Raw genomic sequence first — 17,583 nt, 5'->3', positions numbered from 1 at the left:
ATCCACTTTGGCATGCTTGTTGTTGTTATCCTTGTACAGTTCATGCTTAGATTGTCATCTTGGTGAGACTTCATTGATCTAGCTTCTGGCATTACTAGAAGACACCGTCTCAGCAAACTACATGACCTTCTGGGTCTTACAGTCTTTCTGCCCTATTCTTCTTCAGTGATCCCTGAGCCTTAGGTGAGGAAGTTGTTCTGTAGATGTGGAGCCCATTGCTAATGGACTCTACAACTCTACATTTTGATTGGCTGTGTTTTTCTGTAATGGTCTCTCCATTGCATAGAGAAGTTTCATTGGGGACTATACTTATCTGTGGGTGTAAGGACAAATATTTAAAATGTAGTTTGGGATTATGCTGGCTTAGTGAAGTGGTAGTTGTAGGTTCCCCTCCAAGATTCATGACTTCACTAGCCCTGGTTTGTTTGTTTGTTTTTAAACAATTTATTGCATTTATTTATTTATTGATTGTGTGCCTGTGTATGTGTCTGGGCTGCAATGCCACAGTACATCTGTAGAGGTCAAAGGACAGCCTTTAGGAAATCTGTTCTCCTTCCATGTAGGCCCAGGGCTTGTACTCATGTTGTCAGTCTTGACAAGTCTGTTCACTGAGCCTTCTCACTGACCCTAATGCAATTTATTAATGACACAGTATGTCTGTATATTATCTGGACACTTATACAGATATATAAAATTGTATACACAAACACTAGCTGCTTTTTACTCAGAAGTTTATTTCATGATCATTTCAGCTTTATAGTATTGTAATTAAGAGATTTTAGAAGGAAAAATTTCTATAATCTTGATTGTAGAAGTTTGTTACTATTAGTTTCCACTCAGCTTTTTATTCTTATGCAAATATAACAGGTTTTCTTAGATTGAATAATTTTCCATTTGAACATTAAAGTTTTCTAGTTTCATGAATAATGATATAACAGACAGGTCAAATCCATGGTCTATCTTTACTGGAAATTGCTTCCTTAGTATAAATTACTCAAAATGGGGCTACTGAATCATTGGGTGCTTGATTTTGATTTCAAATTTACTCTAGAAATGAAGAGATTATGACTGGGATTTTATTTTAGTTAGATCTATTACCTTGTTAACCTTTTGTTGTTGTTCATTAGTTCTGACTAGACTGGAACAGATCCTTTTGCCTCAGTTTCCAAATTCTGGGATTATGAGCATGTCCCATTACCAAACCCCAATTTATTTTAGTTTAGTTTAGTTTTAATTTGCTTATTGAGACAGTTATGCCCATGTATTGCTGACTGACCTTAAACTCACTATGTTGCCCAAACAGATGTTAAACTTGAAAATACTCTTGCCTTAGCATCTTGAGTGCTGGTCTGTTTATTTTAATTAAATGCTACATATAGTTAACGAAAGTCATTAAAAATTTGTCAAGTAGGAGTAAAAGCACTTTCTGTGTACGACCAATAGACTCGAGTTCTATCCTCAGATCCCAAGGAGGAAGGAGAGGCCTGTAAGTCTGCTCTCCATGTGTGCCACTGTGGCACATGCACAGCCTGCATAGCACATATATGTGTCACACACAATAACAACAATTTTAAATTAATCAGTGTCAATCATTTTTATATAACAGTTGTATTAAAAATTGCTTTTAGGGCTGGAGAGATGGCTCAGAGGTCCTGCTCTTCCAAAGGTCCTGAGTTCAATTCCCAGCAACCACATGGTGGCTCACAACCATCTATAATGGGGTCTGGTGCCCCCTTCTGGCCTGCAGGCATACACACAGACAGAATGTTGTATACATAATAAATAAATAAATAAAAATAAATATTTTTTTAAAAAATTGCTTTTATTGGACTGGTAAGAAGACTTAGTGGGTAGCAGTGCTTGCCTCCAAGCCTGACGGTCTCTCTGGGTTCTTAGAATGTTCATGGTGGTAGGAGAGAGCTGACTCCCAAATGTTTACACATACACACAGTAAGTAAGTAAATTTAAAGTTACTTTAAAAATCACACGTAGTAAGTATAAATATTCAAAACAACTATCTGCTTTAAACCATTTTCTGTTTTCTTACATGACCGACCACCTTGACATTATTGCACCATGTATTTAAATTGTGATATTGTGTTTCATATGCTCGATTCATCTACATTTACATGAAAGCTTAACTTTATTCATCAGCTACTCCCAGCACCAGTTTTGCCTACTCTTCAGTGACACTGCCATTTGAGTACATCCTTAGAGTGACTCTTAAGTCAGGTGGTGGTGGTGCACGCTTTTAATCCCAGTACTTGGGAGGTAGAAGCAGACGCATCTCTGAGTTTGAGGACAGCCTGGTCTACAGATGGAGTTCCAGGACAGTCTATGCAGAGAAACCCTACCTTAAAAAGCCAAATAAATAAATAAGTAGTAAGTAAGTAAATAAAAATAAGAAGTGAGTCTTCAGAACACCTTCATGTAGCTTTAATGATGGTATGTAGATCATTGCTAAAATTCAATGCCTGTAATCTTAGCATTTAGGACATGGAGGCAGGAGGATTGGAGTGATTCCCAGCTTGTGCTACATGTACAATTTCCCCACTTCCACCGGCATGGTGGGGTCACTCCAGCAGAAACCTGAGGGAGGGGGCTGAAGAGACGGCACAAATGGTTTGGCCGCTCTTCTAGAGGACCTTGATTTAGTTCCCAGCACCCACATGGCAGCTCACAACTATTTGTGACCCCAGTTCCAGGTGATCTGACAGTCTTGCACATACATGCAGACAAAACACTAAGGCATGTAAAATAAAAATAAAAATAAATCAACTGGGTGGTAGTGACGCATTCCTTTAATCCCAGCACTCAGGAGGCAGAGGCAGTGGGATCTCTGTGTTTGAGGCCAGCCTGGTCTATGGAACAAGTTCCAGGATAGCCAGGGCTACATAGAGAAACCCTGTCTTAAAAGACGAAGAAAAGAAGATGTTTGGAAAGTGTTGTATATAAGATGCTGGGGCAGGAGCTTTCAAAGCAGCAACAGTGTGTACGCTGCTACTCTGAGTAGTACCAGCAGTTGGCTCATCACTGTCACTTAACTCTTAGTAGGCCAGGTCTACAAAGCTCTTCACTACAGACTACTGCTTGTAGTTTTCAGCCATAAATACTGACTCAGTGTGAGGTTCCCTGATCTTACTGACATTTCCCAGAATCTGCTCTGCACATTCAACACATATTTTGACCATTTGACCATCAAAACACACGTTTTGACCATTGAGGTGCATTCAAGCCAGAGTCTTTGTAGACTCAGTCTACCTTTAGTCTTACTTAAAACTGTTTCGCCACTCTGAGCACCTTTGTATGTTTCTTAGTGACGCTGGGTAAACGACGTAAAGCTTGGTCTCTTGTAATTTGGAGGTTTTGGTTTTGAATTTCACGATAGCACTGTCTTTTCATTCTCCTGCCTTAGTGCTGGGATTACACCGTCATCCTCAGCAAATGGACACTTTCTAATGAAACTGTAATTGAACTTTGCATTTGAATATTTATTTTATTAAGTAAAACTTTTGTTATGGCACAGAATCTACATAGGATGAATTTACTCACAAGCTGTACTCATGTTGTGAATAGACATTGTATTTATTTTGACAATATTTTAGAATAAGAACTTATACATTTTAATAGATTAAAACAGAAAAATGAATGGAATTCTAATCTGTGGAACTTCTTTTCCTTAGACCGGAATCTGTAGAAGCTAGCCCTGTGGTAGTTGAGAAGTCCAACAGCTATCCTCACCAGTTATACACCAGCAGCTCCCACCACTCACACAGTTATATTGGTTTGCCCTATGCGGTAAGTGTCGGATGTCTCTTCAGAAGAACTTTTATAAAATAGATATGTTTGTGTGGTATTGCGCTTAAAACAATAATTTAAAAAACACAGCTGCTTCATATTTCCTGAATAATGAAGTATGTAATTTATACTTTTACTTAACTATACTGTTAAGAAAATAAAATTCTGTGATAGGAAGTCTATAGTTATTTTTTATTGTTATTGTATTTATGTTATTTTTTAACCTCAATGAAAAGTCTATGGATAAGATTACATTATACTATTTAATGTTAATTCCAAGTTATATAGTAATTAGTAGATTATGTAGTTTTTTTCTTCCTAAAGACTTATTTTTACTTTTTTGTTTTTGTTTTTGGAGACAGGGTATCTCTGTATAGCCCTGTAACTCCCTCTGTAAACCAGGCTGGCCTCAAACCCAGAGATCTGCCTGCCTCTGCCTCCTCAGTACTCAGATTAAAAATGTGCAGCACCACACCTAGCTGTTTTATCATTTTTAGTTATGTGTGTTTGCACGTGGTTTTGTATAGTACAGGTGCCTGAGGAAGCAGCGGGTTCTTTGCACCTGGAGTTAGAGTGGTGGTGATTGGCCTGATGTGCGTTCTGAGAACAGAGCTTGGGTCCTCTGGAAGAACAGCATATGCTCCTTCTTGACTGTTGAGCCATCTCTTTGGCTCCAAACTATTGTTGTTTCAGTTATTCCTATGTTGAGCACATACATACATACATACATACATACATACATAGGTATATATACGCATATAATAAATACATACACATTTACTATATATCTTACTTAATTTTTAAAACAAACTCTTCAAAAGTAGTTTTCATCCTGTTTCACAACTGAGAGGATTAAAGCTTATTCCCTTAATTTATTTCCTCTTGAGAGTTATGTAGTATTTTATAGGACTCTATACATTTGTGAATACTAGGAACAAACATTTGAGAGACTTTAATAAATAAAATAAAATGAGAATAAAATGACCAGAAATGTAAAATTCCATATTATATACTTTACAGTAATAATGTACCTTTTGTTACTATTTTTACTATTTAACTACATTTATTTGTTTGGGGGAATAGAATGTGTATTATGGCACATGTATTGAAGTCAAGTAGGTTCTTCCCTTCACATGGGTCCTAGGTATTGAACTCAGGTTGCTAGGCTCTATGGCAGACACCTTTACTGCTGAGCCACCTCTCCAGCCCAGTTTTTGCTGTTCTTTAGCTTTCTGTTCCTGTGGAGTTTGGATTTTAACCTTATTATCACGTCATGTACTTAATTTCTTCTTGAAAGTGAAACTATGCAATCTTAGAACTGGAAATGTCATTTTCTGCTGTGAAGGGAAGGGAAATATCATTGATCTGAAGGTCACTGACTACCTTCTAGACAGTGACATTAACTCACCACTGTGATTTACTTATTAGTCTTATGTCATGATTTATCTTTATTAAGAAATGGACCAATTTTATGTTAAGTATTTAAATTTCATTTAATTTGCCTGATTTATGTCACTGAGATTCATATTGTACTTATTTTGTCTTCTATTATTCAGGACCACAATTATGGTGCTCGTCCTCCTCCAACACCTCCAGCTTCCCCTCCTCCATCAGGTCTCATTAGCAAAAACGAAGTAGGCATATTTACCACTCCTAATTTTGATGAAACTTCCAGTGCTACTACAATCAGCACATCTGAGGATGGAAGTTACGGTACTGATGTAACCAGGTGCATATGTGGTTTTACACATGATGATGGATACATGATCTGTTGTGACAAATGCAGGTAAAATATTTCACACGATTAGTTCTTTTTTCTTGACTGCTTTTAACCTTTGATTGTTAATTTGGAAAAACTAGTTAGGTCTTCTGAAGGAATTAATTCCTTTTTTTAAAAAAAAGTAGGACATCTGCCTCTATTGATGCAATTTATTTATTTTTTTTTTTTTTAGAATAAAGTCCTTATTTGAAAGAATCTATTTTAGGACTAGAGACAAACACGCATTAATCTTGGAGAGGACCCAAGCTCAGTTCCCTGCACTTACATGGCACAGTTCAAAACCATCCGTAATTCCAGCTGCAGGCGATCTATTGTCCTGTCCTGGCCTCTGTAATCAGAAACACACATACACTTAAAAATTAAATAAGTAAATCTTTACAAAAGATGAAAGAAGCTATTTTATAGTTTATTATTAGAAATCCCTGTTATGATGCTGGGCATAGGTGGCACAGGCCATTAATCCCAGCACTTGGGAGGCAGAGGCTGGCAGATCTCTGAGTTCAAGGCCAGCCTAGTCTACAAAGTAGTACCAGGAGAGGCAGCGATATGCAGAAAAATCCTGGAGAGAGAGAGAGAGAGAGAGAGAGACCCCTGTTATGAATTAAGCAGTAATCAGTTTTGAACTATATTATAGGATCATCTCCTTTTTACTTAGTTCAGTGGTAGTGCAAGAGCACATATAGAAATAACAAGATATAAAAAAAGAATGATTGAGTCTTTTACTGTATTGTGTAGTCAGTTATGATTTTCCAGTTCGGGGAAATTAAATATTTAATCAGTGTTTGATCTTATTTTCTTACAACCTTTGGCTTGAACCTTGCAGCATTCTGGAATCTTCTTGAGCCAGAACCAGTCTCCCTCCCCCAACCCTGGTTCACCCACCAAGAAAGGCTCCTCCCCTAGAGAAGGTGATTGCAACAGAAAGTGGGGTTTCTTTCCTCCCTCTGCATCCCCCCGCCCCCCCCCCGTATATGTCTCTCTGTGTATGTGTCTGTGTCTATCTCTCTCTCTCTTTCTCTTTGTGGGAGAGGTTTAGTGAGAATGGAGATGGAACAGTTGGATTTCTGCTTTAAAGTTATTAAGTCTGTTCTTTGCATAGGATGGGGAGCAGAGAATATTTAAAAAATACATTGTAGAGGGCAAGAAAGTTTGAAGGCTTCAGAGAATTTCCTGGTCCTTATGGCATAGCTTCATTATTTGATTTGGTGTATGTAGCATGGCTGTATAAATCCATGTTTGAAAGTGAGTTAAACTGCAGCTGAGAGTTGACTGTCAATTTGTATTGTTTGTAAATTATTCTGTTAGAGTAAATGATCAGCTTTTGGTTGTTACTGATAGTAGCATGTGTACATTTCAAAAGATTCATTTATCTCTGTCAATAAGTAGGATATGAATGTAGAGTGTGAAATTGGTTTTAAGTGGAAGATTTTAAATAATTTTATTTTACTAATAATATGTTATGGTACTTTTAAAATTTAGAAATAAATTCTCTTTACCTGTGATATTAATGTAAATAATGACTTTGGTAAATTTATTGAGGAGGGAAATTTGCAAAACTTAAATGACTTTGGGGATGTGTTTCTGCCGGCTTAGAAAATATCCATTCTTACTGTATTTAGTTATCTAAAAGAACTTTCCTGTAGCCAATCTCATCTAATGTGATAAATGTAGCAGTGTTTTTATTGAAAGAATAAGGGTTGGTTTTCTTTTGATCCAGTTAGTCAGAAGGACATGTACTAAATGGTTATCATTCTTAGACATCCCTGCAGTATCCTTAGGTTACTAACTACCTACATGTTGTTGAAGGCCCAGTATTTGGATGATTCAAGGTATTTACATTGAATTGACTCTTATGATGACTCAGTGTCTGTCTGTTTCTGACCCACCCTCCATTTTTGTATTCAGCCTATGTTGTTCTCCAAGGACTAACTTTTCTCTACCTCTCTTTATATCATCTCTTTTTGGTTTTTCAATGTTCCTATTGCCCATATTCAGCGTTTTGACTTCAGACATCTAAAACTCTGCTCTTTTTGTCTAGCTTTGCTTATTATCTGCATGACATAATTTAACATAACTTGTTATATAATCTTCTTGAGGTTCTCAGTTGAGAAGTAAAGAATAACACAGTACCACTTAGTATGTTTTTGTTAGAAGTGACATCATAGGGCTGTCTGGGAGATGGCTCAGTGGTTGCTTCTCAGCCTAACAAGCTGAGCTTGTTCTCTGGGACCCACATGGTAGAAGAGAGAGCCAACTTCAGAAAGCTGTTTTCTGACCTCCCCACTTGGGCTATGACATGTGCGCACACACAGGCACACTCATACACACACATGTAATTTTTTAAAAAGTGGATGATTGTGTGTAAGGAATAGATAGTAATTTTTTGCCTTTTTTTTTTTTTTTAAGAGGAATGTATATCACTTTCAGGTACTTGAGGTTCTATCAGTAACAATATATTTAGAAGTTTACTTCAAGGTGTCCGTATACTCCATCCAAAGTAATTAAGTTGAATTTCTTTCCAATGGAATGCCTCTTGAATTCTTTGACCTTTTTGGAATTATTTTAGTTCTGTTCTTTATTAAGTATAAATGTTAGAAGTCTTTTTTAATTCTTTCTGTTTCCTTATCTTTCAATTAATACTGTATGCTACCAAAATTGTTAAATGTTAACAGAAGATGTAATCCAGCTTTGCTACTTTTCCTTGAACTCGAAAAAGTTTTTTGTGTATATTGACCACCGTTGGTCATCTTCTCATAGCTGGTAATTAGTAAGTGTTCCAGTGATACCTTTCCTTCCTGTGTTCCCAAATCAGATTCTTATCACACTGATTATTATTTAGGGGTTTTAGTGTTAACATCTTCAGGTTTGTAATAACATTTTCAACTGTTACTCTTTATGTTTTAAATTGCATTTCCTTCAGAAATTTAATTTATGCATTCTGTATTTGCCATTTTTGCATCTTAAAATTTTTCTGCCTGAGAACACATTTTAGTGTGTACTAAGCTCAAAGTTGGTACCTCTTAAATGGTAGAATATTACATCTTAATTTTGGATGGTCTTAATGCTTTCTGTTGCTTTTGTTATTTTTTTTTTTCTTTTTAAGTGTTTGGCAACATATTGATTGCATGGGGATTGACCGGCAGCACATCCCTGACACATACCTGTGTGAACGCTGTCAGCCCAGGTAAGTTATCAGACGTGATAAGAGTACCAGTTATTTCACTGAAAAAACTTCCACAGAAATTTATTCATGAGTTTCAAATGAATAAAATCCCATTAATTCTTGGAAAGTACCCTTTAAGAAGGTACTTCTTTTTAAAATTTTTTCCACCTATGTTTATTATTTTTTCTTTTCTTTGTTTTTGGTTTTTTTTTTTTTCGAGACAGGGTTTTTCTGTGGCTTTGGAGCCGTCCTGGAACTAGCTCTTGTAGACCAGGCTGGTCTCGAACTCACAGAGATCCGCCTGCCTCTGCCTCCCGAGTGCTGGGATTAAAGGCGTGCGCCACCACCGCCCGGCGTGTTTATTATTTTTTAACCTGAAACCTAAATCAAGATTTTTTTCATTGATAAGTGCATTGTAGTTCACTATGTAATTTTAACTTTATTAGTGATCAAGATGATGATGGTTTATTTTCTAAATGTTTGGCATCTTTTTGGCAGTCATTAGAGGGATGTGATTGTCCTCTAAATAAAAGCAGAAAAATATAGCGAGGAGGAATGTGACTCAGTGGTAATGTGCTTGTGTAATATACATACCCGAGACAACTGAGTTCAAGTTTGAGCACCCCAGAAAAGGGGAGTAGGAAATGTAACTTTATGGAGATGGAATGCTTACCTAGCATGTGAGAGGTCTTGAGTTCAATCCTGGTACCCCTCTTCTACCCTTGCCCCAAATGAATTATCAGAGCACCCTCCTAGTTACAGACAGAATTTGCTGGGTTTGTGTGTAGTGTGCAGATTCAACTTCCATAAAAAAATTTTTTTTTTAAACACATAGTAAAGGTACAATATTTCTTTCACATAGAAATTTTCTTCTTGTAAGGTTCTGGAGAGCTCAGTAGGAATCAAAAAAAAAAAAGAAAGCCACTTATCTTTCCACAGTCTATTAGAACTTATAGTCACAGGAAAGTCTCTGTTACATGGCAGAAAATATGATAGGAAGCTGTCCACATACTACCTTTGAAAAAGAGTATCTGAGTTACGTTAACATGAATGAAGCAAGAGACAGGAGTGCATGTGTACCAAGAGTGCAAACATGGAGAGACGTAGGTGGAAAGGAAATTGCAGGGGATCCCACAGTCTCAACCCGTGGAATATATACAGGAATTATACACAGGAATATAAAGACAACTGTAACAGGACAGAAAAACAGATGTTTCTGGGATCTTGTTCTGGTCTTGGTTTCCTAGTCTTGGGTTTTCTGTCAGATGAGATCTGGTAAGAAGGCAGAATGTAGCCTGGAAAACAAACAGACAATTTATTTCTTGGTAAACTGAGGCACTTTCAAGGGTGAGGGTGAACAGGTGACCAAATGGGCCATTGTCTGATTTGTTTTTTAAAATTCATTATTGTGGAGCCAGGCAAAGGGCAGGAATTACTGTAATCCCTGCGGTTGGGAAGTGGAGAAGGAGGATCTGGGTTAAAGGCCCAGCTCGACTACACAGCAAGTTTGTGTGAAGACAGACTATACTTCCTGGGGTCCCTGTCTCAAACATCATCATCAACAACAACAAATAATCTTTTCATTATAGATACCTAAAACCTAATAAAATTGGTTGAGAAAATCCCTTGGTAAAGTGCTTAATCTACTAGAACTCTTATTAAAAAGATGCATTTTATGGCATGACTTAACCCTCGCACTGGGGCGGCAGAAACAGGAGGATCCCTGGGGCTCACTGGCCAAGCCTGTGCAGGTTAATTTGTGAGCTCTAGGAAATTTGAGACCATTTGAAAGGAAGTAGGTGGTGTTCCCAAGGATGAGATTTGAAATTGTTTTCTGCCCTCTCCATGCATGTGCACCTATGTGCTACAAATGAACATATATACACTGAATAATAACACAAACACACCTCCTTTAAAAAGGTTCTACGCACATTCTGCCCCCCACTTCAGTAATTACTAATTGTTTTGTCTTATTTTTTTGAAACACTTTTTTTGTTTATTTTTGAGACAAGGTTCCTCTGTGTATCTTCGGCTGTCATGGAACTCACACTGTAGAACAGGCTGGCCTCAAACTCAGAGGTCCACCTGCCTCTGCTGGGATTAAAGGCGTGCACCACCATGCCCAGCTTTATTTTATTTTTTTTAAAGACAAAATACATGCAGGCTGGTTATAGTGATGCATACCTTTAGTCCCAGTAATTGAGAGGCAGAAGCAGGCAGATCTCCCAAGTTTGAGGCCAACCTGGTCACAGAACCAGTTCCAGAACAGCCAGTGCTACACAGAAAAACCCTGTTTTGAAAAACAATGAATTAATACTTATATTTGCAGTTAAAGTTAAGAATACAAAATTTTATTCTTATATATATGTGTGTGTTGTGTAATATATAATAAGGTTTGAGTATGTGTGTGTATACACACACACACACACACACACACAAGATTTGGTTTTTTGAGACAGGATTTCTCTTTGTAACCCTGACTGTCCTGGAACTCTATAGGCCAGACTGGCCTTGAACTTAGAGAGCCAACCGCCTCTGCCTCCTGAGTGCTGCAATTAAAAGCTCCTCCCCCACTGGACTACATCTGTCTGTATGTTCTTATAATACATCTTTTTACCCAGTTTCTCCATAAGAAAGAATAATGTAATTAGGATTTCATAATTACTCAATTGGACTATATCACAAATGGATATTAAAATCAATTTATTATATTTAAAATCCCTGAAAAGAATGTCACTATGTAGATATGGTGCCAATTAGATACACACTTGAAGTTGTTCAGATTATTAGTTTTATTTGAACTATTATTCTTTTGCATTTCTAAGTTACTTTTTTTAAATTAATTGAAGATTTACATAAAATAATGCAGATAACTTGTATATATCCTTACCTACTTTTTCCTAGTAGTAACACCTTGTGAGACTGTTTATAAAATATTTTTAATAGGATTTTCACATTAGGCTATCAATAAATGAATGAGACCATGAAATTTCTCTGAAATGGTTAATGTGGTCTTATATTTATACCAAGAATATACAAATAACCCAGCTAGCTGGTTGATTTGTGAAGGGAGAGTCATACATAGCCTTCGCTGAACTTGGACTCCTGATCCTCCTACATCTGTCTCCCAAGTACTAGAATTATAGATATGCACTATTACTCAGAGTTTGAGTTTGTTTTTAATGTTAAGAATTGCTTTTTTAAAAAATTTACTTTTGCAGTTACATAGTTCATTGTAAGAAATAATTGTCATACTAAAATCAAATATATAAAAGGTATTTCAAGTAAGTGTAAATTCTGCCTTATTTTTTCTACTCCAGACCTTTTTCAATTGATTCTTTTGTTTTTGTTACTTGTTTATTTTTTTGTTTTTTTTTTTTGAGGAAGGATTTCTCTGTGTAGCCTTGGTTTTCCTGGAGATCAGGGTGGCCCCGAACTCCAAGATCCACCTGCCTCTCCCTCCTGAGTGCTGGGATTAAAGGGGTGTGCCACCACTGCCCAAAGATGGGGAGGAATTGTTTTATTTTTTATTCATTTATTTTTTTCTTTTAAGATGGCCTCACGATGTGGCTTAGCTGATCTGGAACTTTTCAGATCATGCTGGTCTCAAACTCATGGAGATCTTATGGCTCTGCTTCCCATCACGTCTTTCAGTATTTATTGAGTAGAAATGAAGTGGATGTGGTGGCATACAACTGTAACCCCAGAAGAGGACAGCTAAAACAGAGTTTGAAGCCAGTTTCGGTTACTTAGTGAGACCCTGTCTAAAAATAAACATAAGTCAGAGAAATAATTTAAGGCATAGGGAAATGTATAATATGTACTAATTTACTCATACATTTATTTAAAACAATTTGTTTTAGTTACATTTGTAATGGGAGTTTTATTTTTCAGATTTTTTCTTTGCTATAAATTTGAATTTGAAAAATGTGCTCACTTCATAGGTAAACATTTTCTTAATAGAATATGGAATGGGATAACTTAGCTGATATCTACTGTTTCTATAAATGTATAGGAAATGTCTATGTATACTGGATCATAAATAATCTATCAGGGCTGCTGCATGTATTTTGTTATTCACTAAAAACATAAATTATGAAGTGCATCACATGTAAAACATTTCATATCTAAGCTTCTGGAAGCTTGATGAGAAACATGTTAATGAATGTTTTAATATAGGAATTTGGATAAAGAGAGAGCGGTGCTACTACAACGCAGGAAAAGAGAAAATATGTCGGGTATGTAAAAAAGTACTATTCTAAACTAAAATTAGTATGATTAGGAAAATAAATGGTCTGAATATATTTTTTTTTTTTTTTGGTTTTTCGAGACAGGGTTTCTCTGTGGTGTTTGGAGCCTGTCCTGGAACTAGCTCTTGTAGACCAGGCTGGTCTCGAACTCACAGAGATCCGCCTGCCTCTGCCTCCCAAGTGCTGGGATTAAAGGCGTGCGCCACCACCGCCCGGCCGGTCTGAATATTTTTAATTATATATAAAAACACCCGTTTGCCTCAATGTATGTCTGTGAACAACATGTGTGTCTGGAGAAGAGGAGAAGAGGAAGCATTAGATCCCCTAGGACTGAAGTATAGACAGTTATGAGCTACCATATGGGTGTTGGGAATCAAACTCCTCTCCTCTGGAAGAGCAGCTAGTACTCTTTGCCTCGGATCCATCTCTACAGCCTACAGCACCTTTTGGTTATATTTTGAGTGTATGTCTTATTTATAATCTCAGGTATAGGCTTTTTTGATTACAGAATATGCATGTTCGTATTTTAGGAGACATAAGAAACCAGAACAAAGCAAATAAGAAGCTTAAATTAACTTTTGTTCTCATATGTAGGTAAAAAAAGTGAAGTATATTAGTCAGAATGATATTAATGAGATAGTATTTCTTTAATTTTTATTTATTAATTTTATATATGCTACAACTTTTCTGTTTAGGATTTTTCTTTTATTTTTGTTTTTGAGATAGGTCCTTTATTTAGCCAATGTTGATCTGAGCTCACTAGCCCAGTCCCATCACTGTCCTGATGTGACTCAGTGATGTCGTGCATAGTACAGGCCTGTCTCGTCCTGGGTGAGCCTCTTCCTTCCCAAGTGTTGGTTTTAGGACAGGTGCCACGCTGCCCCAGCTTGTCACATTTTATTTTGGATTAAATATAAATCCAGCACAACCAGTTTGAAATAATAATTTTTTTATTCAGCCATTGCTCTTTGGTAGACATTGTGGGTTGTTTCCAGTTATTTTGTTTTGTTGTTGTGAAAAGTTCATTTGTTTGGACAGAGGTGTATAAGTTTGCTTTTGTACTTTAGCTATTTAATGGAATGACAGACGAACATTTGAGTGAGTAAATTTTATAGATATGACTGAATTCCTACCAAGAAAATTGAGTTTGATTAGTCATGTGTCCTAGTGCCAGTTTCTTGAGACACCAGAGTATGTCATCAGGCATCTGTCCTTTAAAGATGCAATGTGTAAGAAAAGCATTTAGCTTGCATTTAGTGTATTTTTAAGCAAGTGAAGTAAGAACATGTGTTTCCTTTAGGAACAAGGCAATGACTCTGTCCGGTGTAGGGCTGCTCTCTTTCCCTGCCTGAAGCAGAGTACTAAAGTGTGCTGCCTTTGTTTTCATTGAAGATGGAGACACCAGCGCAACCGACAGCGGCGACGAAGTCCCCGTGGAGCTGCACACTGCGCTTCCGCACGCTCCCACGTCCGTCACCTCAGCTGCTGCCAGACTTCCCAAGGTCACTGACAAAAGGAGGAAAAAAAGTGGGGAGAAAGAACAAAACTTTTCAAAATGTAAAAAAGTACGTTTTGCCTTGTTTATTTCAGATGAGTAGATAAAGCTGATAGGAGCTGAGTTACAGGCAAGAAATTAATACAGGGAGAACATGGGTGGCAGCAAAATATACAGAAAGTCCTCACAAAAATTTATTTTAAAAAAATTAAGTATTTAAAAATTGCAATGCATTTTAAAGACTGACATGGATCACAAAAGAACTTTGCTTATTGCTTTGGATTCATTGTATAATAAGATGAATGACAGAATTGTGAATGCTGGATTGAGGCAGAGCAGACTGTTTGAAAACAGAAATAATAACTTGCCAGGTAAGGAAGCTTGATTACTTATAACTCTTAGTTTTGGATAATATTCAATAAAGGCTTCCTACTGAACTGAATTTCTTTGTTTTCTGAATTTTATTATATGAGCCCTAAGGTCTACGGCAGACAGCAGTTTATAGACTTTATAGTTTATATGTTTCATTAAATTTGTTAATTTCAGATTCTCAATGACAGCAAATGCATTCATGACCCTATCAGATTATAAAGTAAAGACATTTTCTCAAGTATTTTAATGTACCTTTTCTATGTTTTGATATAGAAATATACTTTTTTTTAAGACAGGGTTTCTCTGGTATACTTGGCCATCCTGGAACTCACTTAGACCAGGCTGGTCTCGAACTCACAATGCCTGGCTCTGCTTCCAAGTACTAAAATTAAAGGCATGCACCCCCCACTACCCGGTGCAACATACAATATTTATCATTATTTTCATGCAAATATTTATTATTAGGTTACAATTGTCCACAGAAACATAATGTACAGGGTTATATCCAGGACTAGAAATGATAGATACCATGTGTAGCTTAGGTTCATAGGTTATATCTCATAATCATATGTACATATTTTCTATAGTATTTACAATAATTACAAAATAATTTAAAAATTATTAATAGTAAGGACAAAATAACTTAATAATGCAGTTCTCAGAATGTGTCCATTAAGTGTCATGACTATTGGTAAAAGACTTTCACATTGACTACATTACTATGGAAAAATCGATTACATATAGCTGTTATGGCTTTAAAATCAAGGGGGTTTTTGTTTGTTTTGTTTTCTCTTCAGTAATAATAATGTACTTTAAAGTTTTTCATTTTCTAATTTTATCTTTCTGTACCTATTGAAGTCTTTGTCCATTCCTTTTTATTTTGCTTCTTTTTCTGTTTACCCAGTCTAGACAGTTCAGATGTTACTAGAGGCACCCACAGTTCATAACCACATCTCTATTACACTGCTCATGTTCACCATTTGAAATGGTGAACTTTTGCATTTTTTTTTCCGATTTTAAACTACTAGACTGAGTTAACAGGAATGCTGCTTTTCTTCAGCAAATAAAATCTTTTTTTGCATCCTGTCATGACATTTGAGCCTTTTATTCTAGTACTCAGCCATATTTTGCCTTATTTTGTTATTAGTTGCTTAGACTAAAGGTGTGCTCCACCATGTGTACCAAATACCGTTTTCCTTTGTGTTTCCTTCTGCACCAAACTTGTATCTTACTTGATTGTGTGTGTGTGTCTCAGCAACATAGCCAATATTCAGGCTTTAAAATTTGAAGTCATAGGGAACTAGCTCTTGTAGACCAGGCTGGTCTCGAATTCACAGAGATCTGCCTGCCTCTGCCTCCCAAGTGCTGGGATTAAAGGCGTGCACCACCACCGCCCGGCCAATTTATTCTTAATAGCTCTGTTGAGTTTTCTGTTGAAATGTCTTAGTATATTTTTAATCTTTGTGCTATTACAAATTTAGTCCAAGTCCCCAATGTCTGGTAGTGCAGTTCACCTATATAATTTGATGCTTATAATATTTACCACAAATAATATTTTGAAGTTTTCATCTTAGCATCATTATAAACACACTTTATTATTCTAAATTGTTTGCATTATATTTGTGGTAGAATAGTATTCTTTATTTACTTCTTAATTCCCCTTGTTTTAGCTTTATTGTTGTTGCCACATTATCACTGAAGCATTCAGTTGATTCTTAGTTATATCCAATTAAAAAACAAAAGCAAAAAACTAACTCAGAATTCCACACTTATTTTAGGCCTTTCGTGAAGGATCTAGGAAATCATCAAGAGTCAAGGTAATTATATTAAATTAAGGCATTATTGTTAACTAGTGCTGAATCAAGAGCTTGCTGAGTAGCTTCCTTCTTTATGTTGGTACTTTATGCTCTATGGTGTCTGCTATTTCATTGCTTAGTACATTTACAAGAAGTAGGGCCTTAAACTTCTAAGTGGATTAATAAATCACTCTTACAGTTTATTGACATTGTTACCGTATTAACAAGAAGGGTATTTAATATTGTTATATAGATACCAATATTAAAATTGGAATAATTGGGGGCCGGAGAGATGGCTCATCAGTTAAGAGTACTGACTGGTCTTCCAGAGGACCTGGATTCAATTCCCAGCATCTACATGGCAGCTCACCACTGTCTATAATTGCAACTCTAGGAGTTCCAGCATCTTCACACCAACAGATACGCAGGCAAAAACACCAGTGCACATAAAAGAAAAATAAAATAATTTTTAAAAAGTATAATAATTCCATTTGTCATTGTATTTCATGTCTCTGATGCTACTAAGGTTTATTACTATACTCTACACATTAATCCAGAGTCACACCGAAAAGTGCAGTTGGAATTCTGCGGTAATCAAGCTAAATACTGTACTATAAAATCATTATAGTCCCTTGTTGGTAATACAACTAGTCACAGATTTTGAATTATTAGCCTATATCCTTGAGTTTTTGGGGTGCTTAAATTCCCAGCAGAAACAAGGCTCTCCACCTCTGCTTTTTCTATAAACACAGGTTTATACTGTTTTAGAAGTATCTGTCTGAGCTAGGTAATAAAGGAAAAAAAATTTTTTGCTTTTGTTTTGAGATAGGGTCTTGCTTTGTATGTAGCCTTGACAGGCCTGGAACTTGCTATGTAGACCAGGTGGGCCTTAAACTTTCAGTGGTCATCTTTCCTGTCTCCTAAGTGCA

At 36.4% G+C, this 17,583-nt stretch overlaps 1 protein-coding gene across 4 annotated transcripts in view; it reads left to right on the top strand.

Moving 5' to 3' along the window:
* Positions 1 to 17,583, top strand: part of Kmt2e (lysine methyltransferase 2E (inactive)) — a 66,770-nt gene that overhangs the window by 19,330 nt on the left and 29,857 nt on the right. For all 4 annotated transcript variants that reach the window (XM_057758669.1, XM_057758668.1, XM_057758665.1 and 1 more), the window contains 6 exons: positions 3,684 to 3,798; positions 5,355 to 5,584; positions 8,682 to 8,762; positions 12,921 to 12,979; positions 14,384 to 14,556; positions 16,637 to 16,675. In XM_057758669.1, coding sequence (XP_057614652.1) covers positions 3,684 to 3,798; positions 5,355 to 5,584; positions 8,682 to 8,762; positions 12,921 to 12,979; positions 14,384 to 14,556; positions 16,637 to 16,675 — 697 coding nt within the window. The remainder of the gene's footprint in view (positions 1 to 3,683; positions 3,799 to 5,354; positions 5,585 to 8,681; positions 8,763 to 12,920; positions 12,980 to 14,383; positions 14,557 to 16,636; positions 16,676 to 17,583) is intronic.

This window comes from Chionomys nivalis, chromosome 26, assembly GCF_950005125.1.
Source record: "Chionomys nivalis chromosome 26, mChiNiv1.1, whole genome shotgun sequence".
NCBI classification, from domain to species: domain Eukaryota; kingdom Metazoa; phylum Chordata; class Mammalia; order Rodentia; family Cricetidae; genus Chionomys; species Chionomys nivalis.
Note: the sequence above shows the minus strand (reverse complement) of the source record. Positions and strands in the feature narration are given on the sequence as shown.